At 39.4% G+C, this 27,980-nt stretch overlaps 1 protein-coding gene across 1 annotated transcript in view; it reads left to right on the forward strand.

The window, feature by feature from the left end:
- The window catches only part of Rxfp2 (relaxin family peptide receptor 2), a 67,020-nt gene extending 44,672 nt beyond the window's left edge, over nt 1–22,348 (forward strand). The window contains exons 12-18 of the mRNA XM_015484005.2: nt 1,467–1,538; nt 1,640–1,711; nt 4,268–4,339; nt 6,845–7,074; nt 7,850–8,260; nt 11,564–11,782; nt 17,141–22,348. Of these exons, the coding sequence (XP_015339491.1) occupies nt 1,467–1,538; nt 1,640–1,711; nt 4,268–4,339; nt 6,845–7,074; nt 7,850–8,260; nt 11,564–11,782; nt 17,141–17,400 (1,336 nt within the window). The 3' untranslated portion in view covers nt 17,401–22,348. The remainder of the gene's footprint in view (nt 1–1,466; nt 1,539–1,639; nt 1,712–4,267; nt 4,340–6,844; nt 7,075–7,849; nt 8,261–11,563; nt 11,783–17,140) is intronic.
- Nucleotides 22,349–27,980: the final 5,632 nt, after the last annotated feature.

The following is a 27,980-nucleotide window of genomic DNA, read 5'->3' on the forward strand; positions in this document are numbered from 1 at the left end:
TCTGCAGAAGACTGCCTTGGAGCATATTCATAACCCTCCCATCTTGTCTCCAAGAACTTCCAGGCTGGCTTTTACTATGTTTCCCCCACGTTGTTTCTCCTTTACCCGTGTTGGACCACTTGCTGACTCCTAAAGACAACATTCAATTCCAAGAATTTGTTTCTCTTGTCACACTTTACTGTCACCTAAAAAAGCTGCTCATCTTTTACCCCACCTAAAATCATTGAGCTTTGTTGAAACACTTCCTAATTTCTCAGGCCAAGATTGATGACTCCTTTCTTCTACCTACTGTCTTCCCTTCTGTGATTGCACCTGCATCATTCTTTCCTTGATTTGTAATCTGGTTATATCAGTCCATTTTCTGTTGCTATACCAAAGTACCTGATGCTGGGTTTATGAAGAAAATAGGTATATTTAACCCAAGGTTTGGAGGCTGATAGTCCAAGATCAGGCAGCCCCACTGATGCAGCCTCTAGTGAAGGCGTCATGGCAAATGACATTTTGGACTTAGCATGTACAGAAAGAGTCACATGTTAGGACACACAACAAGCCAGAGAGGGATTGGGATGAGGTTTGCATTTTTAAAAATGCAAAACTCACTCTCATGGAAACTAACTGTAATCCCAGGAGAATTACCTTAATCTCTTTTGGGGGATAAGGCCCCCAATGACCTAGCTACCTCCTACTGGGCCCCAATGAACAGTAGTTGTTACTCTAAATGAAAGCTTCTTTAAGGAAAGAACTCTTAGCTGTAACTCCCACATTTCCGTCAGCAGCTCCAAAGTGTCAAGAACAGTTAAGACTTTTTGTTCACTCTTAATTAGGCAATTGTGCATCTGTTTTATCTTTTACATTTTCTCTGATGCAGAAAGATATTCTGGGTTCTTAAACAGTGTTGATTTCTTCTGATTCCAGCATACACAGATTGAATGATGCTATCATATTTAATTCTAAACTCTCATTTGCTTATACAAAAATAGTCCTATGTAGGAATGTATTTAAGAGGTAAACATTTGTCCATTTAAGATGATGTGGGTGGATTGTCTCAGTGGGAATGCAAAATAAATAGAAGACGCAAGACTTGACCTCAAAAAAGGTTATTTGGATAAACAAGAGATCACATACATGAAGCACGTAGGAATCAGGAGCATGAGTGGTAGTACAAAGAGTACCTAAAACAGAGGAAATTAATCAAAGCAGATATTAAAGCCAGGATGTGTTGGAGAGGGTGTGAAAGGAAATTCCAGACAGGAACTGGATGAAAGAAATGTCACAAGCCTGTAAGTGGTGGAAAATACATCCATCTGGCTGACTCACACGGCCTTGTTGTGTAACAGGTTATCAGGTTAATTAAATTGAATTCGTATTTTCTGTTATATCAAATGGGGTGATGATAACTCTGCAGAGTGATAACTGTGTCACTTACTTCTAAGGTAATTGCTTTGGGTTTGCACTGTCATCAACAGGGATCTGTCTAGCAACATGATAATGGAGCTACCAGTCCACCTGTTTAAAGACCTGAAGCTTCTCCAAAAACTGTAAGTTCTTCTCATGATCATCAGATGTAAATGGCAACATCTTAGGTTTTCGAAATAATAACATCCATACTTCTCTTCCCCTTCCTCCAATGGTAAAAAAGGAACCTGTCATCCAATCCTCTTTTGTATCTCCACAAGAACCAGTTTGGAAGTCTTAAACAACTTCAGTCTCTGTAAGTAAAATATCACAATTATGTCCATTATCATTTTAGTGGATGTATTTTACTGAGAGACACATTGATTTTTAGATGGGTGTTTCACACACAGGAGCATGCACCCTCAGGTGATTGTGAATACCACGGCTACCATCAATTATATACTGAATGATAGCAGAGGCACATTTTTTACCATTCAGTTGTATCAAAGCCACTTTCTGTGTTTGAAACATATATCTCTTCTTCCTGAAAACTGGATTCATTATGGAAAAATCTCATCCTACAATTTTAACAAAAAATTAAATTTGCAATAATTTTGTTTCTAGAATTATGGAAAGAAACAAATTATGTAAGACTTGCCTTCTTTTTCCCTTTTACCTTTTCTGTAAGAAGCTACTTGAAACCGGTCTACGTTGCAAGATTTTTACTTTTCAGTAGGTAAAAAAATTATCTCACAAATATGTAGATGAGTAATGTTGTTTAGTATCTTAAAACATCAATCAGATTAGGTTTCAATGGTGTCAAGAACTCTACCCACTATTCTTTGAACCTCATGATTTCTTTCCCTAGGTGACGATTTGTTGGCTAATGTTTATTTGTTTGTTTTCAACAGAGTATTGCCTGATTTCTGCCTGAAGCATTTCTTTATTTAATTCCAAAGATCAATCCTTAATATCACTTTTTTATTTTTGTTGAATAGGTTTTTATTGGAAATCAATGCAAGATTAAGTTCTCTGTGTTTTAGGATATTAGAAGGTATTAATCACAATCACATCATCCACATAAAGCTAAAGCTGTGATTAGTCAAAGAGGAACAGAGAGAGCAAAAGAAAGAAAGTGAGGACCTTTGGAAGGAGCTCAGAGTTTCTTACTAGAGTCATGTGTTGGTTCCGTAGTATAAGAGCTCCCTCGAGTTCCAGCGAGTAAGGTGACTCCTCTATGAAGGACCCAATAGGCAAAGGGAAACTCAGAACCATATTAGAAATCCCTATTCAGATTCGCCAAAAAGAAACAAGAGAAAAAGCCAGGCATCTTTCAATCATATATTTTTAAAAGCAAAAGTTTCCTTTGTTATAGATTGTTCTTCCTCCATCTCTTTTCTGAAAACATAGTAGCTCTTAATGCACACCATCCTAAAGAAGTCTTATTTCAGTCTAAAGAAAGAGGGTCTTTACTTGTAGAAGTTTCTGGATAAATTAATTGTGTAGGGCTGGGCATGGTGATGCTCGCCTGTAATCCCAGCAGTTCGTGAGGCAGGAGGACCATAAGTTCAAGGCCAACCTCAGCAACTCAGCAAGGCCCTAAGCAACTTAGCAAGACCTTGTCTCAAAATAAAAAAAAAAAAAAAGAGCTGGGGATGTGGCTCAGTGGTTAAGCACCCCTGGGTTCAATCCCCAGTACCAAAAGAAAAAAAAAAAAAACCCCAGTTGGGCAGTTTCATTGAAGCCCTTTGAGGGTATCTAATGAGAGGTGGAGGAATCAGAATTATGCTTCCCACTTTTATCTTAGAAAATGGTTGTCCTTACCCGGAGCTACTCTGGCTGCCTCCATGGTTTTTCAACCCTCACAACACATAAACTGGGAAGAAATGGATATTTAAATTCAGTTTCCCACAAAATTCACTTTGGTGATGTTCACAGGTTGGGAGAACCAGCCCTGAATGGAACCTTCTAACTTCCATGGCATTGTTTATTAGATCAGACTGCAGACGGATTTCATAATCACAAGACAGCTCTGCCTATTTTGATTGATTGATTTTTGCATTGCTGAGAATGGAACTCGGGGCCTCACACCTGCTAGGCAAGTGCTCTACCACTGAGCTAGAACCCAGCCCCTCACTAGTTTTTTTTTTTTTTAAAGCAATCTCCATTTCATTATCTCCTAGTTCTGTAGGTTGGAAGTACAAGCCACCTAAACTGGGTTCTCGTAGGGTTTTACTCTACTGCCAACAACTGGAAAAAAAATGCTCAGCTTTTAAAGAACTCCTGTAGAATACATACATGACTCATGTAACTAGATGACACCCCCCTATGAGCCCTCCAGTGAGGACTCAGTTCTCGCCGTAATCTCAGACTCCATCCATACTCCAAGGGGAGGGCATTCACTGTAAGAGTGAGGGCCACTGGGGGTTGTGTTAGTCAGCTCTCCATCACTGTGACCAAAATCACCTGACTGTAACAACTTAGAGGAGGAGAAGTTTTTGGCTCACTGTTTCAGAGGTTTAGTCCATGGTTGGCTGACTCAGTTGCTATAGGCCTGAGGTGAGGCAGAACATCATGACAGAAGGGCACGGAAGAGGAAGGCTGCTCAGCTTATGGTGGCCCGAAGTCGACAGTCCCTTGCCATCTTTAAACCAAAGAAATGAATGAAAATGTTCTATTGGAATGTAGTTCTGCCTGTGAATGACAAATCGAACTCCAAGGATAATATTCTGAGAAAGCATACTCTAAAATTTCCCTCCTAATTTGATCTGGTAACATAAAATTTTGAAACCTTTGGAGGAGCTGACAAAGAATGCAATTATTAATGAAGTTGAACCCTAGAAACATTAAATCTATTGTGTATATTTTCCAGAGACCTGGAAAGGATAGAGATTCCAAATATAAACACAGGAATATTCCAACCCATGAGGAATCTTTCTCACATGTATGTATGTATGAAAGAATGGACAAGAAAACATAGTGAAATGTTTCACATGTTGTCTTGTCTACTGTCTACTGTATCACTGCAATGTGTTTTTATGCAACAAAAGTCTTTTATTGAGAACTTTTTAATTTTGTCACCTTTGGTCCCTGTCAAATAGAGTTCAATATTATGATGCGCCGACATGAATGACCCTTCTCTCTGGAAACACGATGTTTATCCAATTGAGGCCCAATAAGAGATCAGGGTACCAGAATGCCACATATTACACAAGATGAAGTCACTGGCTAAGTGGTACTCAGGCGACCTGGAAACATTAATTCACTTCACATGAGTGAGCAGTCGGCTGCTCTAAGATTTGAGCCCTTAGGAAGCAAGATGCTATATAAATTCCAGGTGTTGTTACTGTTACTAAGTGCACTACAAAATGGAGGTAATTAATCTTTCTAGTAGTTTTTGTTAAGTCACTTTAATATATTTGGCTAAAGTGCACTAAGTTGTGTTAATATATGTGTTTATAACGTAATCATTTCTTTATCAACTGTATAATCTATATGTTCATGATTTCAAAAATTAACCATTGTTATCCACAAAAATAGGGAGGACTCACTCGTAAGATCACAAGTTGGGTGCAGCAAGTGGATGAAAGTGTTGATGTGAAGGTGCTCTTTTGGGAGAACATTTTGTTTAAGTCTGTGCTACAGTAGAGGCGTGATGGACAGGTGTTTGGTGCATACCCACGTGGTTTTGTTCATTTCTCTTCTTGTGGCACCATTACATAAATATTTAGAGAGGCTGTCAGTTCCTTGTTGCAGGCAGAGGTGAGGTGTTCTTAGAATAGAGGTGCTTTAGAATTCAATGGAGAAACTTCTATTTTCAATATAGGCCTCAAGTCAAGGTCAGGAAGGATCCAACCAATATAAGCTTAGCTCGCTCCCTGATGAGTGACGATTTCTTTCATCTTCCCTGTCCTTTCCTCATTGAAATAACTTCACCTCATCACTTCCACCCCTTCCACCTGCTATCCAGTCACAGTGGAAGAACTTAAAGAAGACAGTGGAGATAATGGAATATCTAGAGAACCAAAAGGTCTAATGTGTGTCAGGGAAAAGAAAAAAATAAATAAAAGTCCTATGTCACGTTTCTTTAATTGGTCACCAAATGTTAGGAAGGTGGACTGTGTCTCTACCTGACACACCCAGCTCTTGATTATCCATCACCCATGTGCTGATCCAGGAAATCTCTGTTGAGTACCTAGAAGGTGCCAGTCACTCTTCCAGATGCTGAGAACACAGTGAGGAACAAGAGAATGTCTGTCCTGGGGCGCTTTAGAACCTCAGTGAACAAACAAATAAATAATCAGGTATTAAATGCTAGGAAAAAATAAGTAAAGCAAAACGAAGAAGGCATAGGAAGAGGATTTAGATGACTTAGGTAGAAGTCAAAGTGACATGGCATTTGAGTAGACACGAAGGGAGGGAGGGAGCAATCCTAGCAATGTCCAGGAGAAGAATCTTCCAATCAGAGAGAAGCAATAGCAAGACTCTGTGGAGGGCCTGAGTCTGGCTTGTGTGAGGGCTAGAAGAAGTTATTGTTCTGAGCAGAAGGTGGCTCAGGGCAGCCCAGGGTCCCATCACCAAGGCCATGTCATTGTGGCCAAGGAAAGCTTTGTTTAATTGGCTTGTGTAGAAACTAAAATGGGAGATGAGAAAAGAAAAAAAAAAGGATTAGACTTTAAAAAAAAATTAAAAAGAACAGAGAAATGAACTTACAGAGGTAATAAAAGAAGAAGAAGAAATTAGTTTTATGGGAGAAAATCCTAAACACACAGGTTTGGGGGATGGCCATAAGCCAAATGACCTCACCAATTCCAACACTTCGAGATTCCCCAGCTCATAAATTCAGTGACCACAAACAAATCTGAACAAATCTATATTTTCCTCTAGAAATTAAGTGCTTCCAGACCCTGGTAAGTAATCTGTGTTTAAGGCGGCTGCTTCTCCTCCCCACTCTGGGGAGGCTGAATTTTCCTAGTCTCAGAAACCAACCCTTACCTGCCCGTGTTAGGGAAAAGGAGGCACTTTAAGGAGACCTCACTATTTAATACTAAGGACAAATCAGGGATGTTTTCAGTAAGCTACAGTAGGATTCTTACATCCCCAGCACAAGTCCCTGGATGTCGGCTAGATTTAGCAATGATAATCTACTTCTAATAATACCCAGTGAGAGAATAATCCAATGTGAACACCGAAAAAAGTAGAGCCCCTGAGGCTTCAAATTCCCATAACCCCCCTGGCTCTCAGCCAAGCCACTTCTGAACTTCCATGTCCTTTAGGTTCCTTATCTCTAAGTGGACACTGCCTAGAGTAACACCTTATTTAATGAAGAGCCCTCTAATTAGGTAGTCACTACAAACAAAAGCAAACAAACATAGCGAAGTTGCCTACCTGCAGCTGTAGTTTCTGTATCATTACTATGAAGTGACTCTTTTTTTCCCTTTGACTTTAGTTATTTCAAAAACTTTCGATACTGCTCCTATGCTCCCCATGTCCGAATATGTATGCCCTCGACTGACGGCATTTCTTCATTTGAGGACCTCTTGGCTAACAATATCCTCAGAATATTTGTCTGGGTTATAGCTTTCATTACCTGCTTTGGAAATCTTTCTGTCATTGGCATGAGATCTTTCATTAAAGCTGAAAATACAACTCACGCTATGTCCATCAAAATCCTTTGTTGTAAGTATGTTTCCTATATAAGTAGACAGGGTATCTTCTATGAGCTGTGTGCTAGAGATATATAGTATGTGGCATATGTATTGTATAGAGAGATCTTCAACAAATGACATCTAATATGAACTATATATGGTGGGAAAATTTATTTGCAATATATAAATGTAGTTTTTTGTAGCTATATATGTTTTTTAATATTTTTGTAGTTGTAGATGGATGGCATGCTTTATTTTATTTGTTTATTTTGATGTGGTGCTAAGGATTGAATCCAGTGCCTCACACATGCTAGGCAAGCGCTCTGCCACTGAGCTACAGCCCCAGCCCTGATAGTTATATTATAGTTTGCATAATCTTATAATGACCTACCCTGGGAGTTTATTTCGTGGAAATGGGGAAACAAAGTGATAATTCAAGTGATGGATTATGGAGATGGTTTTGTGGGTTATAAACTAAGCTTAATTAACTTCAATTACAGTAACACCCACACTTCTCAAGCTCAGAAAATGATACCTTTTATTCACTGCCAGTAATACATGCTTAGGGTTTAAACCTAACTCTTCCCCTGCAAAAAGGTCCTACCTCCCCACTTTTTAATTATAAAACAAAGTCATGGTGTGGTTCTTGAGAAATAGCATAGATTTTGAAGTCCATTGGCTTCTTGGTATTCCAGTAGATGATTACACTAGTTCATTTAATACAGGTTGAAGGAGCTAGACAGACCTAATCAGAAAATTAACATGAGAGATGCTGGGAACGATTGGTTGCTTTGATTCGTCCACAGGTGCTGACTGTCTGATGGGCATTTACTTGTTTTTCATTGGCTTTTTTGATATAAAATACCGAGGGCAATATCAGAAGTATGCCCTGCTGTGGATGGAGAGTTTACCGTGCCGCCTCATGGGGTTCCTGGCCATGCTGTCCACCGAAGTCTCTGTCCTGTTGCTAACCTTCTTAACCCTGGAGAAGTTCCTGGTCATCGTCTTCCCCTTCAGTAACATTCGTCCCGGGAAGCGGCAGACCTCGGTCATCCTCATTTGCATCTGGACCGTGGGATTTTTAATTGCTGTAATTCCCTTTTGGAGCGAGGATTACTTTGGAAACTTTTATGGGAAAAATGGAGTATGTTTCCCACTTTATTACGACCAAACAGAAGATATTGGAAGCAGAGGATATTCTCTTGGAATTTTCCTAGGTAAATTCTCTTCTTCATTTCCTGGGTAAACATCATTTCGATACAAATACCACAAACTTCAGCAAAAGGTAGATTTGTCTATTTCAGAAAGTAAAGAAATAGAGTCAAGATTCTGTCCTTGTTAAAGAAAAGTTCTATGTACTTCTAGAAGCTTTTCTTTAACTTTTTATTATAGACATATAGTGCAGAAAACAAAGGCATGCTATTGGGATTTGTGGATTTCTTTTTTATTATCTCTATATACCTTTGATTTCATGTGTGCATACAGTTACTATGAGCTGGAAGAATTCTAATTTAGTGCCTAGTCCTGAAACCCTACCCAGGTTTATGAACACTTTTTTTTTTTTAGAGAAGACCCTATACGAATGACAAATTTAGCACCTTAAAGTGTTTTTCTTTTAAATTCTATAGTATAATGTGTATTAATTCTGCTTAATCTTAAGGCCATCCCTGGGTCATTTCTTTAATTAGAGCACATGACCATTTTCATTTTCCCTTCCCTTCTTTCTCCTCATCAGCATATAGGCAACAAGTTCTGTGGTCCCTTTTTGCCACTAAGTAATATTCATGAAACTGTGCCTCTGACTTAGGGCTCCTTCCAGCCTCAACCTGCTGCTATTGTCTCAGTTTGAAACCTTCTGGCCTCTACCCAGAATAATTACCTTAGCGGATGCTGGTCTTTCCACCTCCAGACCTTCCCCTCCTCCCATTTTTCTGTTCACCACCCCCGTTACAATTTCCCTCCCGTATCCAAAGACTGGTTACACCTCTGCTCAGAGACCTTCAATGGTCCCCTACCACTTTCAAGACCAGGTTTAAAGGAGTCACTTACAACTCATCATGACCTGGCTCTAACCATTGTTACACCTGGCTCTAACCATTGTTCCCCTTCTTCTCCATCTACTCCTTTTCTTCCTCCTCCAGAAAACAAAATACTCTCTCTGCACCCCTCTGATAATACTCCTCACACACCACCCTGTGTGGTACCTTTTGTTCGTAGATATGTCACTCCCAGGGTAGAGTAGGCTGTTCTCTGTATCCCTCATGACTCGTTTCTTCCTTAATCCTAGGTAGGTGCACTTCATAAACACACACACACAGACCCCACATGACATTCATTGAGTCAACAGGATGGATGCAGCGCCTGCCGTGGGCTGTGCGTTCTGTTGGGTACTAGAGGTAAAATAGATCTGGCCCTTACAAACCTCACCCGCTGCAGAGGAAGATGGAGACAGTAAACACATCCTTACATCACAGGCTTATAAATGCCATGATGGAAGAGTACAGGATGTTCTAGGAGTCCCAGACCTGAGCACCAGGGAAGGCTTTCCAGTAGAAACGAATCCAAACGGAGGCCCAAAGGATAAGGAGGCATAGCTAAGTGAAGGCAGAGGAAGGTGCGTGTGGGGGCCGTGTGCCAGAAAAAGACACGGTGGATTCCAAGGCCCGAAGCCAGAGGCTGGTCCCGATGTTGGACTAAAGAAGTTTGGTGCAGGGGCTGAGATTGTGGCTCCACGGTAGAACGCTCGCCTAGCACATGCGGGGTGCTCTAGGTCCATCCTCAGCACCACATAAAAATAAATGAATGCAATAAAGGTATTGTGTCCAGCTACAGCTAAAAAATAGATATTAAAAAAAAAAAGTTTGGTGAAACTGGATCTTGCAATTAAAGCATGGGGTCCACTAAAAGTGGTTAAGAACCTCTGATGTATTTCAGATACAGAGATAGTAACACAGCACACACACACACACACACCATATACTTGTTGCTGTCATACTTATTGTCTGTCACTGCATCACATGCATGGTTTGCATGTGATAGGAGTCCTAGAGCTCGTCCTAGAATACTTTTTTTTTCTGTTTTAACAATATACAATTTTAAAATTAATTTAAGTTTTTTATTTTTTAATAATCTAAAGAACAGTTTTAGATTGAGAGGAAAGTTGTCAGCGTCGTGTAGCTTCCCCTATTGTTCACATCCATCCACTACCACGGTACATTGAGAACACACACTTTTCATTCTTTCTGGAAGTCTGTTCTCAGAATTTGGTCTGGAGGAGCATTTTCTAACCATCATTTTATTTTCTGGCCTAAGATACACCAATTTTATAAAACTCCATTGTTTAGCTGTATAATGAGATTCCACAGAATATGAAGCATTTTGGTTTAAAAAAAATAGCCTTGAACTTAAATTATTTTTCCTAGACTTCACCAGTCTTACATACACTCGAGCCTATTTTGTGAAAACAAAAATAGCTTTTTTACATTTTAGAAAAGCTAGAGTTTACTTCCTAATATATCTAGATGTGAATTTCAGAAGTCTATAATTTTTCATAAAGGATTTATGTCTTAAACATGTTTTAAGCAACTATGAAAATTTGTGCAAATTTTATGTTCATTATGAAGAATGAGATAATCTCTTAGGGTTTTTATTACAGCAAGAATAGAGCAAACTAAGAGACTATAAAGTCTGTGCCTCAGGGAAAGTGAGGCTAAGTGAGAATCTTGGGACTATATTTGGCCCCAAAAGAGTGATTTATATAGTTAAATTTGTAACTTTCTGACTTCATTTTATGAGATGAATCTAAAGGGTTCTGAACCCATAGTCGTTTAAAATACTGTCAGCAATCTAGAGAAAAATAAGCAAAAAAAAATGCATTTTTGTTCTATGTATTATTTTTATTTAAGACCAAACAACACAAGGAATAATGTTTCTGAGGCAATTCTATTCATGATAAATTCCAAGGTTATCTTATTCATATGTATAAGATAAGGAAATGGGGTTGTATTTATTTTTTGAGACATGTATATGATTATAGCAATCCCTTAAGGTTTGAATTTGCAGGATGTGAGAACAAAAATAGCTTTATTATGTTTTAGAAAAGCCAGAGTTTACTTCCTAATATATCTAGATGTGAATTTCAGAAGTCTATAATTTTTCATAAAGGATTTATGTCTTTGGGCTGGGATTGTGGCTCAGTGATAGAGCGCTTGCCTAGCACATGTAAGGCACTGAATTCGCTCCTCAGCATCACATAAAACAAAGGCATTATGTTCATCTATAACTAAAAATATATTTTTTAAAAAAGGATCTATGTCTTTGACATCTTTTTGAGTTGGAAAACCCAATTCCTTTATCTTGTTTTCTTAAACTCAGGAATTTTAACAGAATAACCCTAGGCTGATACAAAAGAATGCTTCTTGGAAGCACAAGTTTAAGAGGTGCCATAACATCTAAGTTCCCCAGTATTTTACCATTGACTTCTACGCCTGAGATGTTAAGAGATGTGCTTTTCCCCACAGGTGTGAACTTGCTGGCATTTCTCATCATTGTGTTTTCCTACATTACTATGTTCTGTTCCATCCAAAAAACCGCCTTGCAGACAGCAGAAGTGAGGAATCACATCGGAAAAGAGGTGGCTGTTGCAAATCGCTTCTTTTTTATAGTGTTCTCTGATGCCATCTGCTGGATTCCTGTATTTGTCGTTAAAATCCTTTCCCTCCTCAGAGTGGAAATACCAGGTCAGTCAGTTCCTTCTGTCATTCTCAACTACATTCCTTTTTTATGCCCTTTGTTTGATGAGAACAGAATCTAGGACAGTGCCTTACACCTAGTAAATTCTCCATGAACACCTGTGAGCTCCGTATGAAGAGTTATTATTTCCCTTAGTGTTTTGTAACTGGAATGCTGAGATGGAAACTGGGTAGTGGGGTAATTCAGTGAGCAATAATTAAAAAATGGGAGTTATGGAGAAAATAAGTCTGAGCATCTTGCTTGCACATGAGCTAGATAGTGGTTCTTAACCAGGAACATGGGAAACAACAACAATAACAACAATAAAATATACATGGCCAGGTTCCACCCAGAGGTTTTGTTTTTGTTTCTGGAGGCCCAGGCATGTACAGAGGTACTTTGCAAAAGCTCCCCTGTGATTCTGATGTACACACAACTAGATAGAACCACCAGTCTATTGCATGTCCCAGCCACAGAATGTCATTCACACTGGGCTCTGTGGAATGCTAGCTGTACCGTAGAAGTGCCTCATCCAAAAGACCAGGTTCTCAACTGACAGTCTTACTTCAACCAGAGCAAACCATCTTTCGTTAATTAGGATTTTAGCTGAGTACCGCAGCACACGCCTGTAATCCCAGCGGCTCGGGAAGCTAAGGCAGGAGGATTGAAAGTTCAAAGCCAGCCTCAGCAAAAGCAAGGTGCTAAGCAACTCAGTGAGTCTGTCTCTAAATAAAATACAAAATAGAGTTGAGGATGTGGTTCAGTGGCCGAGTGCCCCTGAGTTTAATTCCTAGTACCAAATAATAATAATAAATTAGAATTCTACTTGAAGCCATTTCTGGGATCTAGAGATCACAATCATCTGGAAGCCTCCCAGGGCTCCAGCCTGACTCTTGTTGATTGAAAAACTCATCGTTTCAGTGGATAGCAACCTCTTTCCCTCTGCCTTGTGCACAGTTGTGTGAAACTTTGTCAAATGCCTTGTTGCACCATGGCACAGGATGGCCACAGTGGTCCCTTAACCTAAAGACTTCATCTTCACAAGCAAGCATAGATGTCCCTTGAACTAGGTGAAGTGGGAGTTAAAATCAGAAGGGAGATCAGGAATGAACATTTGGGAGATTTTGCTGGCCTGGGTGGTAAGAGAAGAAGCCAAAAGACTTTGTGTGAGATCACTTGGGCAGAGCTAGTTGTACATGAAGAGGAGAGTTCATTAAATATTAATGGTCACAGAATGTTCTCTTGAATAATGTCCAATCTATGACCACTACCTGGACATCTCAATTTTAGCATCCTATCATTTCAAATTCAGCAGGACTAAACTGTACATTGGCTTCCATTATTCATGAAATAAAATCCAAATGCTGGGATTAGCATTGTAAAGCTTCTTATCTCCCACCCCACCCTCACATTTACTATGATCAGACCCTTTGGAATGATGGGGCTTTTGCTTCTGCACTTTTCTGAAATGACATCAGCCTTTGCTGAACTCTTTCCTCTACCTGGATTGTACTCTCCATCCTTTCTAGCCTTTTAAACACCCCTTCTCCTCTTACAAGACTGAGTGCAAGTACTCCCTCCTCTAAAGTCGCTTTCCAGACCTCTCTCACCCCTTCCATCCAGCCAGAAGCTCAACTGCCCACCACATCTTGTTTGCACTGCACTCTCGCCTTCCTGAGTTGACCCACATCAGCACTGATTTTGAATGGATCCATGGCCCCCTCCAGGTTATAAGCTTCAGAACAAGGGGACCAGGCCTTACTCATCTTTGAAATTTCCAAAGTGCTTTTTACTTAAAATTATTCAATAAATGATAAAGCTTCTGCTGGCCTGTGACCTAGGAAAAATGACCTGTGTCAGGAACACACAAGGCCACCCACAACACGTGAGCTTCCAAGCAGAGCTTCCCTCCTTGATTAGAGAAGCTGAGCTTATCCGAGATGGTGGAAAGGATGGAGACAGAAGATCCAGCTTCCAGTCCTGACCCAGTCATTGATCCATGCAGAGAGCTTAGAAATGTCATCTCACCTAGACGATTTCTCATATTTCTTCCCCTTTTTAATATTCTGTGAATCTTAGTTCCTTGAGGCTTTTTCCTTTTTTATTAGACTACGAGGGCTATCAGAATAAAGTATCACAGAAAATTACTTTCTCACAATTCAAAAGTGACCACAGATTTTATCACCAAAGGTCCAAGGAGTTCCCAAAGAGGGAAACCTCAACTCAGGACAAATGGGGTCCTTGGCATATGAGATAGAAAAAAATTTTAGCATACACCAGTTAGAGACAGAGACAGATTATTTATGAAAGCAGATACACATTCAAGGGAGAATGCAGGCTATATCAAGATGTCACAGGAGAAGAGATGTCTCCAGAGAAGGGTCCAAGAGGTTCCCAGAAGCAAGGGGGAACTGAACCCAGGACCAATGGGATTCTTGGCACTTGTGGCCAAAAAGAATTTCAGCAGAAACCAGACAAAGTCAAAAACAGAAGTTCATTTAGGAAAGGTAGATATACATCCAAGGTAGAATGCGGGCTACCTCAAGAGTGAGAAGCAGCCCTAACTTGAGCTGAGGGTCCAATATTATAGGAGGGCTGTATCGGGGGGCTGGACTGGAGATGGATCCAGGGTGGAACTGCACAATTGTGCACCAGTTTTCCCTGGACTTGTGTATTTCCCTTATTTTATAAAGGGGTGGGCCAAGGGCATGTTGCTCAAGATTTACAACCACGCTTTCACTTCACACATGGCTTCTAGATAGCCCCCAGCATTTCTCTCTTTGTCCTCAAATCCCTATCTCATAAAGAAAGAGATATCCTTTGAGGTAAAGCAAAGAATACACATTCAAGGAGGAATGCCGGACCATCTCCAGAGAGAGAGACCGAAACCTCTTGGTGTGGAGTGTTGATATTTAGAGGCACAACTGGGGCTGCACTAGACATGGAGCCAGGGCAGAGTCACACAGTTTGGCTCCAGTTTTTCCAGAGCTTGTGCACTGCCGCTGTGTTTCTTTTTGCAGGCAAGAACACAGGTCTAGGCCCAGGTCAGGAACACAGACTAAGGACAAGGAGGTGTTTCTTGGGAATACTTGTTTCACGTGTTTCCAAGGTTCATGGGGGTTTCCTGCATTTCAACAGCTCAGGGACACTTTTCTGTAGCCCCAAATTCCTATCGCAGTTTGGTTTTTCTTGGGGCCTCTATCATTGTCGTTCAGATCGAAGTCTTTGCTGTGTCTTCATGTGGCCTTTGCTCGGTGTGGACATCCTGGATATCTCTTCCTGGGTCCTTAATTCCCCTTCCTTTAGAGACATCAGTCAGATTAGAATAGGACCCACCCTAATGACCTCATTTTAACTTACTTCTTGAAAAGCTCTGTCTCCAAATATGGCCACATTCATACATTCTGGGACTTCAACGTGTATATTTGGTGGGGTTGGGGATCAAAATTGGCCCACAGCACTCTCTGATTTAGAATCAGGAGGCCACTGGAGAGCAAAGACATTTGATGGCCGCAGGAATGACCAGCCTCCTGGGAGAGCCTGGGACAGGTTAGATTGTGATCAGCTTAACTACAACCTCCACGAAGGTCCCTCGAACCGGAAAAAATGTCCTGTGGAAACAGGACTGAGCCACACATCAGCCCTCCTTTACATTTATGTTCACTACTTGGAGGTTTATCTGGGACACCTTGGTGGATCTAGGAAAGAAATCCATCACAAAGCCCCAAAGTTAAAACCACCTTTAGCCTTCCTGTCCCAGAACTCAGCTGCTGATTTTGAATTAGGAGTCTCCCTGAGACTGAAGAGGAAGCCTCATGCAGAGTGCAAATTACACATGGAAACTTCACGGCCCTATTGTCTTTGCCTAAATGAAAGTAAGTGCTCTCAAGAATTGTTTCTCCAACAGGTTGGGGTAGGATTACTGTTCATAATTCCTTTGGTGAGGAACAGCAGACAAAAACCAATCGACTTAGCTTTTCTTCATTCATTAACTGTTCAGATCATTTAATTTTTTTAAAAAAATCAACAACAAATAGTAGAGATCTTGAATAAATCTGAGATAGGGTATAGATTTTATTTTCTGATTCTCTGTCCATTTAAAAAACTAAGAAGAAGGAAGAGAATATAGGATAGGGAAAGAGGGAGGCAAATACAGAAAAGGAGAGAAGAGAGATGAAGAAGAAGGAAAGGAGGGGGAAGGGAGGTCAGGTAAGCAGAGAAAAAATGGCAAAGAAACAGAGGAAGAATTAATATATATAAGAAACAAAGCAAGGTCAAGAGAAGAATAAAATTATAGTGGCCAAAGGATTAGAAAATTGCAGGATTAGAGACAGAGTCAGAGAGTAACAAAGAAGGGAAGTCCCACTGGTCTTACTACCCAGCTTTTCGCCCCATCGGGAGGTCTTTGAGCTTTTGACCACGTGGAAGGAGGCAGCATCTTGGTCAGGTGTGAGAATTTGAAGAGGGATGTCCACTGCAGCCAGCTATCAGCAGCCTTCTTATACAGAGAAGGTCGGTGAGGGTCAGAGACCGCAAGGGATTTGTCCAGGGTCAATGAGCTAAGAAGTGTTTCTCCAAAGGAGCAGGTTGCCTTTAAAGGGGGGGAAATACATTTCATTCTAACCCAGCAAAGGATATACTGGGGAAGGACACTCTCGCTCCAAATTTCTCCTCACAAAAAGCCTTTTCTGGCCTCTTTCCTGAATATTCTATTAGCAGATGTAAGACTGCACACAAAAGAATTCATCAAACTTGGGGGACACATTCCTCTTTCCTCTTCAAGTCTTCCCACCTCAAAAATAAGATCTCTGGTACCCAAGGGCAGGATAAGAAGCCTTGAGGACCGGATGGATTTACAGCCAAGGTCAAATCTAGCTTCTGGACCTGAAGTTTTCTGACCTTGTTCCGTGGATTATTTCCTCATTTTCTAATTTTCCTATAAGTGAAGGCAATAAAAACAAGAAAAATACATGGCATACCAATTTCTAACTTACAGAGGTTTCAGTTATTTCCTCTTGTTTTGTCCCAAGGATTGACAAGGTAGTTACTAAAACTCAGAAAAGTTAAGTGGGAAGACTTTGAACCTGTAGCTCCTGCATTCTTCCAACAAAGATATTTTTTCTCATTGAAGTAAGAAGAAATTCAAATGTCCTTTGTAACCCTCTCATAAATAACATTGTCTGCAGTGTTATTGTGTTTGTCTGTTTAAATTCTCACCTTCAGGCTGGGGGTGTTGCTCAGTGGTAGGGCTATTGTCTACCATGTGCAAGGCCCTGGGTTTGATCCCCAGCAACACACACACACACACACACACACACACACACCCTGACTCTCAATTCGTTTTCATGCTTTGTTTCCTTCTCCAGGCACAATCACCTCCTGGATAGTGATTTTTTTCCTTCCAGTCAACAGCGCCTTGAACCCGATCCTCTACACGCTCACCACCAGTTTCTTTAAGGACAAGTTGAAACAACTGCTGCATAAACATCGGAGGAAATCCATTTTCAAAATTAAAAAAAAAAGTCTATCTACATCCATTGTGTGGACAGATGACTCCTCTTCAGTTAAACTTGGGGTTTTGAACAAAATAACCCTCGGGGACAGTATAATGAAACCAGTTTCCTAGTAATGGCTTTGGATCACTAGACTTTCAAGGGTACCTAAAACAGGTACGGCTTTGGGAAGATAGCGACCGCAATGCTTTTCATCTTGGTCAGTGGCAACCCTTCGGCACAGCAGACACAGTGGAATAAGTGACTTCTGGCCCTGCATTCCGGTGGCAGCTCTACTATGCATGAACTGGGCTGGGAACGGCACTGAAGGACTCTTCTCCTCACCTTACATGCCTGAAACACACAGTGACTCCAGAGAGGGTACGCTGACATGCCGTTGACCTTTAGCTACTCAGCACCACCAACCTGCCCTCGAATGCCCACATGTAGACACTCTATGTTCTTCATTTTACATTGTTTCACTGTCCTTAAAGTACAGTCACAACATCTTATTCCAGGGTGGCCATGATAACATAAATCTAACATCTCTTTCCTTGTTCTCATAGTATCAAACCAAATTATTAGCATCCTGTGGATGCTTGGACAGCAAAGGATTTCTGAAGATGTTCCACCTACCCCAAGTCTTACCTACAGAGGCTGCTGGATTAGCAACTTTGAAAGCAGAACTTCGTACAAAGTTGCCATGTCTAACAGATCCAGAAAGGCCCATTGATGACCCCTAGTACCATTTGCCTTTTTGGCTTTCATTTAAGCTCAGAAGACCTAAGATACTTTGAAGCAGAGGTTAGATTTTTGACTATAGATGCAATGACATTGACTTTGTGTTTCGTTTTGCATTTGTATTTAAAAATGAAAAAAAAATACCGCTAATAATTCAAAAAGAAAGAGCTAAGATCTTAAAAAGGATTTTTTTCCTAAAGTTTCGCTGGGTACAAAGGAAAATTGGGCATCCCAACTGCCAACAAGCGTATTTTAGTATTTTTAAAGTATAATTTCTTTAGAGCAGTATTTCTATTGATGGTAACTTCTGCCTTCATAGAACACACAGGCCACAAGTCTTGAAGGAAATTAGAACAGTGGGAACATTTGTTTACTTGGATAAATCCCCTACACACACTTAAAAAAAAAAAAAAAAGATCAGTACAGTTTGGATTTGTTTTTCAAAAATGAAAAATGCTAGTGAAGGCCTGGATATTTTTATACTAAAAGTTTATATGTGGGGAAAAAAAGAGGTAAATAAAAATATATTTTGCATTTGTCCATATATTTTTTAAAGTTTGATGATAACCATGAATAAGGTTTATTGACTGTTAAACATGTTTCTCCTGATAATGAATATAGCTGGGAAGCGCTGAATCTCATTAAACAAGACACATGTCACATTTTTTTTAATATATATATATTTACTTTTAGTTGTCAGTGGACCTTTATTTTATTTATTTATATGTAGTGCTGGGAATCAAAAAAACCAGTGCCTCACACATGCTAGGCAAGTGCTCGACCACTGAGCCACAACCCCCAGCCCACATCTTACATTTTAAACCCATTTCTTCACGTTCACTGCATTATGAGTTTCCTTTAAAGAGATGAAACACATGTATCTGACCAAGAATGCCACAGCACCTATATTAGGGTGATGAAGATGCCCTTTTATCCAGTGCCATCCAGGATACAAAGTAACTCAGAGTTTGTGTGTCACAGCCATCCTGGTCATTTACTTCTTTACTTAATATTGACTAATGTCATAATGTGAGTTCTTTCATTTTGATCAAGTCATATATTTCTTCCAGAGGTGAAATCTTCCCATGAGGTTCTTCGAAATGTCGTTCCTACCCTTTGACTAGGCAGCCCTTTTTTCTTATAGTTTCAAACATTTCTCCCTCTTTTCTCTTCGATATGATGAACTGCTTCATAACTTGCTCTCTGGATTCACTGACATTTTATGCAATGCCCTTCGCCAGTCCTTGATCCCTGTATGGTTTGGATCTTGAATGTCTCCCAGAGGCCCCTCTGTTCACAGCTTATTCACCAGCCTGTGGCGCTGTTGGGAGGAGGACATGGATCTACTAAAGGAAGGTAGGTCATCCGGGGCGTGCTCTTGAAGGACTATTGGGACTCCAAACCCTTCCTCCCTCTTCCTGACTGCCATGAGGTGAGCAGGTTTTCTCCATCTGTTCACTTCTGCCATGATACACTGTGCCACCCCAGCCCCGGAAGCAGCAGAGACAAGCAGCCATGGACTAAAACCCCTGAAAGTATAAGCCAAAAAAATCTATCTTTCTTTATTGTTTATCTCAGATAATCTTATCACAGTGACAGAAATCTGACTAAGATGATCACCAGATGATTTATTTCCTGACTCATTTCCCAACAGCAGGAGCATAAATAAGGGATTGACCCTAAGCCTGTGGTATTTCAATTTTGGTACAAATATGTATCTCCCATTTTTGAAAAGCACTGTCCACAGCCCATGAACCAAGCCTCTGAGAATGGTCAGTTGTCAACATCAGCTCAGTGTTGTTGGGCAGTTGGCATGAGGAGAAGCAGAAGATCTGAGACTTCAGGGAAATTGGCAGCGACATGGAAAAACAGAAGTGAAGTATTGGTCAACAACTTGCAAGGAATAGCATAATTTGAAATCTCATAGCTTAGTGACTTATAATCTCATTCCACACTGCTGCACAGATGGAAGGCCATTAGAAATGTGTATGATTTTTGCAAATAGTAGTCTTTTATCTGGATTGAATGAAATCTTTTGTGTTAGGTAAAACCTGTTTTCCAAACCTAGTATTTCTATGTGATTATGAAAATACCACCTGAATTCATGAATCATTTTCTATGAAAATATAAACATTACCTCACTATCACCCCAGAATTTAAATGCCATAGACTATGCTACCTCTCAGGGGGAGAGGTTGAAGATACATCACCTGCTCCACATCCCTATGATGTTTCTGTGTGTGACTGACATCATGTCTTGAAAGGAAAATTCTATTCTTAACAGTCAATGTGGAGCCTCAGAAGAGAATCCAGAGAGTATATGAATTATTTATGTTGGAAATAGCTAAGCTTGTTGGTCATTTTCCTTCATTCTTAAGGTTCAATGCTTTTTTGTGTCAAAATGGTTTGTGCCTCCCCATTGTAGTTGCTGAAGTAGCTTCTTGAAGATCAAAGGTTTTAAATGATATTACTCCTGTTTGAGCTTTATATACAGGTAGCAGTACCACCTCCCCCTACCCCCGCCTTCCACCTGAGCACCAGAGCCATGTTTACCTGGACTCACTCCATGGCTTCATGAAGCTGCAATAGCAGACCCCACACCCTCCTAAGGATGGTAATCTCTTAAGGAGGGCTCTGGTGCCAGATCAAGTCCCCATTTGATGACTTGCTTCATATTTGCTCACGTTGAATGTTCAAGAGTTTATCTCACCCCAGATGATTCTTCAATCCACTCTACTATTCCCAAGTAAGTAATTAATGTAGAGCTCCAGAGTGTGCGCACAATAGAAATGAGATGTGATAGTGCATCACAAATCACGAGTAGCTAATAACTATAGCTTCCAAAATTAACCAGGAATTCATATGAGGCATATTTCCTTTTAGTTTTCCAATGGAGCACAAATGGGCATATAAAAAGTTGCCTTTTCTTTACTCAAGAAACAAAACATTGAAGATAATTATTTCCATTTTCTTATTCCCTTAATCTGAGAAATAAGAAGTGATTGCAAAGCACACTCTTTATATTTATGTGTTTATAAGCTAGTTGTCTACATTCTTTTGGGGACAAGATAGAATATGCACATTAATAATGATAATGGTAATGTTCCGTCCAGAACCACAAAAATGAAACAAAATTAGACGATTCTTTTTAAATGATTTTCTCAGTGGATGACTTTAAAGTTCTTGAGAAACACTTCCTAAAATCTATAAGCTGACTGAAACCCATTATTCAATATATTTCATTAGAAAAATCTTCAGGATATTTTCCTACATGACACATATAAAAGGAGTAAATTAAAAATGAAGAAATAGGGAGCCACAGGCCAAGTTATGAAATTGCAGATCTAAGAACAGGGATCTCCCACTGTCTCAACAGTCTGGCTCCAGCCCCCAGTGGCACTTCACAACTCATAACTAGTTTCACTATAAGAAGAAATGATTTCTGTACCACATGGGAACCAATAAGACTTTTAATGGTTTGGCAATAATCTGCACTCATGGTGCTGTTGTGTTGAATTCCATTAATTTTTGCAATGAAAGCCATACCCTTTCCTGTTACAGGCAACACACATTTAAGGCAAAGAAATTCAGGGTCAAAAATCAGGGGATTAGAGACAGTTTCAATTCAACATCAACTACTGCATAACCTCAGACATTATCTTTAAATCTCATCTCTTCTGTAACTGAGTTTCCCTAAAATCATATCATATCACAAAAACAGATGTCTGGTCCCCTTTCTGGTAAAATCAATTCTATTATGTATTTGAAGATAAAACTTCATCTTGAGGGTCCCAGTGTTAAGCACCTAAAAATTAATATCAAGCACCAATATCATTAAATTCCCAACTTCCCAGGGATATTACATGCTTTAATAAAAGCATGTAAAAAAGGCAACTTTTTATATGCTCATTTGTGCTCCATTGGAAAACTAAAAGGAAGAATTAAAACTGGACGTGGTGATGTACATTTGTAATCCCAGCAACTCTGGAGGCTGAGGCAGGAGGATCTCAAGTTTGATGTCAAAATGGGCAACTTAGCCCCCATCTCAAAAATTTCAAAAGAAGGAAGAATCAATGCACAAGGCACAAATGTTCTGAAATCCACTTCTTCCAACAGGGGCACTTTTCTAGCGTGTAAAGAATATTGAACATCTCGGACAGTAAGGTTTTTCGATAGCAGGTCAGTCACAACTTAAAAATTAGATGACCTATTGCCAGCAATAGGCATGGAGTAATCAGGATGATTAACAAGCAACCATTTTTTTTCCTTTTTTTTAATTTGTTCTAATTAGTTATACATGACAGAATGATTTCAATTCATTGTACACAAATGTAGCACAGTTTTTTATTTCTCTGGTTATATACAAGATAGAGTCACACCATATGTGCAGTCATACATGTACCTAGGGTAATGATGTCCATCTTATTCCACCATCTTTCCTCCCCACTTTCCCCCTCCTTTCCCTCCTCTTTGCCCAATAAAAGTTCCTCCATTCTTCCCATGCTGCCCCCGCCCCAATTATGGATCAGCATCCATTTATCAGAGAGAACATTTAGCCTTTGGTTTTGGGGGATTGGCTTACTTCACTTAGTATGATATTCTTCATCTCCATCCATTTATCTGCAAATGCCATAACTTTATTCTTTTTTAATGAACAAGCAATCATTTTAACCTGAACTCATAAACTGGTCTCCTCACATAAGCGTACAGTAGGTCTGCTGCTTACATTCTCCTCTAACATAGCCATAAGTGCACAGGCATGTCCACCACTTACGACTGGGTATTTTCTTGGGGAAAGGGTTGTAGGATTAAAAAAAAAAATCTGATTTCCCCATGGAACCATGAGTGAACACGTGGTTCTTGCCCAGGAGGGCTCTGCCCTCAGCGCTGTGGCATCAGCTGTGTACTCTCTCTTCCGTGTCTCTCTACCAGCGACTTCTCTGCAGCTCACAATGCTCACATTTCTCATACCTATAAAAGGCCCACCTCTCATCCTGTCCCTTCCTTGATTTTCTTAGTCTTGCCTTCTCTTTATAGCTAAACATCTTCAAAGCATGGTAAACCCTCTGTTGTCATCATCTCATCTTGCTTTGACTTCCCAACCAACTAACCCTTGTGGCTTCCACACACTCTACTCCACTGACCTCCCCTCCTTGAGGTCGCCATGATACCAACCTAATGGGCATGTTCCTTTCTTTCACTACATCACATTTCTAAAGAATTTGTGACAATAACCGCTGAGGCCTTCTTTAAACTCTTCTTTTGAAATGAAGGACATAATTCATTCCTGTTCTAAACTACTTCTGGTTCTTTCTTCTCACGTCTTTATGAACACATTCTTTGCCTTTTTGTCCCTCAAACTTCTGTATAAATTTTCGGATTTTTATCCGTGGCTTCCTGACCTTTGCCTTCTATGGATGTCTCCCAGATTCCAACCTCCCTGTGGTTGTCACAAAGGAAGTAAATTAATTTTTAAAACTCTCTTAAAGAACATAAATAAAAATAGAAGAAGAAAAATAATACAAGGGGGAGAAATGAATGACAGTAGAGGGGGTAGAGAGAGCAGAGGGGAGGGGAGGGGGGATAGTAGAGGATAGGAAAGGCAGCAGAATACAACAGACACTAGTATGGCAATATGTAAATCAATGGATGTGTAACTGATGTGATTCTGCAATCTGTATACGAGGTAAAAATGGGAGTTCATAACCCACTTGAATCAAAGTGTGAAATATGATATATCAAGAACTATGTAATGTTTTGAACAACCAACAATAAAAAATTAAAAAAAAATAGAAGGAGCTGATTTTCACTATTCATATTAATCTTAACATTTTTTAATCCTATCAACCAATTACATGGCAATTTTTTCCATAGCTTTATTGAGGTAAAATTAAAATACAATAAAATGCACATATTTAAGGTATGCAATTTGATCAGATTTGAGATGTATGTTACCAATACAATAAATAGAAAAAGCATTTCTATTACTTTTTTATTTGTAATCATGCAGACTGTTTCCTCTGTGATTTATTACATTAGAAATCAATCACCTTAAGATATATAGACCTCCACCCCCTCTTGTCAACTATTTCAAAATTAAATGGCACACTTAGAAATATCTCAGAGGTCAAGGAAGAAAGCACAAGAAAAGAAAATAAAAAGTGCCTTGAACTAATTGATAATAAAATATCAGGATCTCTGGGATGAAACAGTACTCAGATGAACATATTTAACTTAAAGTATTGGTATCAGAAAGTAGCTAGAATAATAATCAAATTATTTTCAAATTATATAGTAGGAAAGACAAAATAAGAGTAGAAGCAGAAATATATGAAATAGAGAAGAAATAGTACAGCTAAAATTTGATAAAAATCAAGTAAGTCTAATCAAGAAAAAAGCAAGAACACAAAAATTAATATCAATGGAAAGGGAGCTATCAAAACAATCCTACAGATGCTTAAAATATATTAAGATAATATTACAATTGTATGCCAACATATGTGATAGCTTACATAACATGGTCTATTTTAGAGAAGGATCCATGTGCTGCTGAGAAGAAAGTGTATTCAGTCATTGATGGATGAAATATTCTATATATGTCTGCTAAGTCTAAATTATCAATTGTATTTTTTATTTCTATACTTTCTTTGTTTAGTTTTTGTTTGGAGAATCTATCCAGTTGAGACAGAGGCATGTTAAACTTACTCAGTACTATTGTGTTGTAGCCTATTTGAGTCTTGAAATTGAGAAGGGTTTGTTTGATGTCTGTAGATGCTCCATTGTTTGGGGCATAAATATTTACAGTTGTGATATCTTATTGATGTATAATTCCCTTAAGTTGTATGAAATGGCCTTCTTTGTCCCTTCTGATTAACTTTGGCTTGAAGTCCACTTTATCTGATATGAGGGTAGAAACCCCTGCTTGTTTATGCAATCCATTTGAGTGCTATGTTTTTTCCCATCTTTTCACCTTCAGTCTGTGGATATCTTTGCCTATGAGGTGAGTCTCTTGGAAACAGCATATTGTTGGGTCTTGTTTTTTAATCCAATCTTCCAGTCTGTGTCTTTTAATTGATGAGTTTAATATTCAAGGTTATATTGAGATGTGATTTGTATTCCCAGACATTTAGGTTTATTTCTAGTTTTCAGTTTGAATTAGTTTCTCCTTTGATTCACTTGCTATTCCTTTAGTGTAGTTCCTCCCTTCGCTGTTTTTCACTTTTTTTTCTCCATTTCATCTTCGTGGAATATTTTGTTGACAATGTTCTGTAGTGTAGGCTTGCTAGTTGTAAATTCTTTCAACTTTTCTTTATCATGGAAGGTTTTTATTTAATCTTCAAATCTGAAGATGATGATGATGATAATGATGATGATTTGGTACTAGGGATTGAGTTCAGGGGCACTCAACCACTGAGCCACATCTCCAGCCCTATTTTGTATTTTATTTAGGATCTCACTGAGTTGCTTAGTGCTTTGCCATTGCTGAGGCTGGCTTTGAACCCAAGATCTTCCTGTCTCAGCCTCCTGAGCTGCTGGGATTACAGGCATGCTCCACCACACCCGGCTGAAGCTTAATTTTGCTGGATAAAGATTCTGGATTGACATTCATTTTCTTTCAGAGCATGGTATATGTTATTCCAGGACCTCCTAGCTTTGAGGGTCTGGGTTGAGAAATCAGCTGAGATCCAAATTGGTTTCCCCTTATATATAATCTGATATTTTTCTCTTGCAGCCCTTAAAATTCTATCCTTATTCTGTAGATCAGGAATTTTCATTATAATGTGCCTTGGTGTGGGTCTGTTGTAATTTTGTACATTTGGGGCCCTGTAAGCTTCTTGTATTTTATTTTCCATTTCATTCTTTAGGTTTGGGAAATTTTCTGATATTATTTCATAGAAAAGATTGTGCATTCCTTTGGTTTGTATCTTCATGCCTTCATCTATCCTAATAAATCTTAAATTTGGTCTTTTCATGTTATTTCATAGTTCTTGGAAGTTCTGTTGATGGTTTCTTAACATCTTCTCTCTGTGGTCAACTCTATCTTCAAGATTATATATTTTGTTTTCATTGCTTGAGGTTCTGTCTTCCAAGTGGCCTAGTCTGTTGGTGATGCTTTCTATTGAATTTTTAATTTAGCTTATTTTTTCCTTCATTTCAAGGATATCTCCTTCATTTTTTCCCCCAGAATCTCTCTCTCTTTATTGGGGTGATCTTTTGCAACCTGTATTTGTTCTCTTATATCATCCTTTGCTTCACAAATCAGTTTAACTATGTACATTCTAAAATCCTTCTCTGACATTTTTTCTACTGTGGTGTTGTTGGATCCTGTTATTGGAGTATCTTTGTTTGCTCGAGGTGATTTGTTTTCTTGCTTTTTCATGACATTTGTGTGTCTACTCATCTAACAGTATGAATCTAAGGCAGTAGAGTTTCTACCCCATGGACTTACAGTGTCCCTGAATGTTTCCAGTACCTCATTGTTTAGGGTAGACAAATACTAAAAACAACCAATGCAAACAATACATAACATTAAAGCAAATAATTCCTATTATGATGTCTACAATGTTAATTATCACAATAAAAAGAAATGATATGATCATTTATTGCCTATAATAAATACAGCAAGTTTGCAAAAGGGTTTGCATTTTTAAATGGTGGACAGAGAGAGAACAGAAGTGATATAGGATGTGATGATTATGAGAGAGGAGGAGAGAAGACAGGAGTAAAAGTATAAAGAAAGAGTGAAAAAGATTGGCTGTTAGCAGAAAAAAAGAATCAAAGGGAAGAGATAGGTAGGAGAAAAAAAAAAAAATATATATATATATATATATATATATATTGAAAATTTTTAAATTAAAAATAAAAGAATACTAAAATATACTAATTAAACATCCCAGTTCATAAAAAAACTAATAAATGTAAAATAACTGGCTTTAAAAATGCTAGAGATGGGAAGAAGAAAAAAAAAGGAAACTGTATAAATGCCCATGTACCATTAAGGTCATGACTAAACAGTGAAAAAGAATTTTAAAAAGAAAAAGATCTTGAAGAAAAGTTAAAGAATTCTTTCCATTGGAGTTAAAATATTCTCAGCTTCTCTTCTCAGCATGTCAGGTGAGGTCTTCTGGAGTGTGGGGCTCCACCCTCTGGATTCCTGGAGTGAGAGAGATAATCCCATAGGTGGAATTCCTGGCGGCAGGGTTTAGGCTCTAGCCTCTTCTCTGAATGCTAATTGGTCTGGAAATTTTAAATCAGCGCACCTCCAGTGTCCAACACTTACTGGTTCATGACGCAAGACTTTACCCCAGGGATCTCCCCTGGGTTCCACTCCTGTGTGGGGGAGCCAATTCTTATTCCCCAGGTCACCTGCAGACCCCTCGTTTCCTGGTCTCAGGTTCAGTCTCCAAACAATCTCTCCCACCCACTGCCTTTCAGAGTACCAGGCCAGATGTGTCTCTCCCAGCTGGTTCTGCAAACAGTAGGATTGGAGATGAGGAGGTAAAGCCAGGTGGGTTTCTAAAATAGTTGTCCCCTATATAGACCTCTCTCCACATTTGATTTTCTCCTGGTCACTTAAGTGCACTCTAAGTCACTCAGCATGTGTTCACCAGACCTGAACTTCAGGCCAAACTCGGGTTTGCCAGGAATTGGCCCCCTCAGCTGCTAACCCCCATGCACTGGCTGCAAAGTGGTTCCTTCTTTGGTCCTCCGCAAACTGCCTAGAGAGATGGCAGCTTCTTCTCCAGCACACAGATATTGTACAGTGCGTATTTCAGGTTCGCTGAGCAGTGTCCTTGATCTCTGAAGGCTCCATACCCAGACATGCCTCAGGCCTCCCCCAAATGCTGGTTCCTTTAATTCCCTTATCTGTCCACTATGCTCTCAGAGGGACCACTCTGACTCGGACTTCTGGCCTGGCTGCAGCAGTGGCAGTAGCTGTGCCCCTGGGGACTTCTTCCTTATTTTTTCATAT

This window comes from Marmota marmota, unplaced genomic scaffold, assembly GCF_001458135.2.
Source record: "Marmota marmota marmota unplaced genomic scaffold, marMar, whole genome shotgun sequence".
Taxonomy (NCBI): Eukaryota; Metazoa; Chordata; class Mammalia; order Rodentia; family Sciuridae; genus Marmota; species Marmota marmota.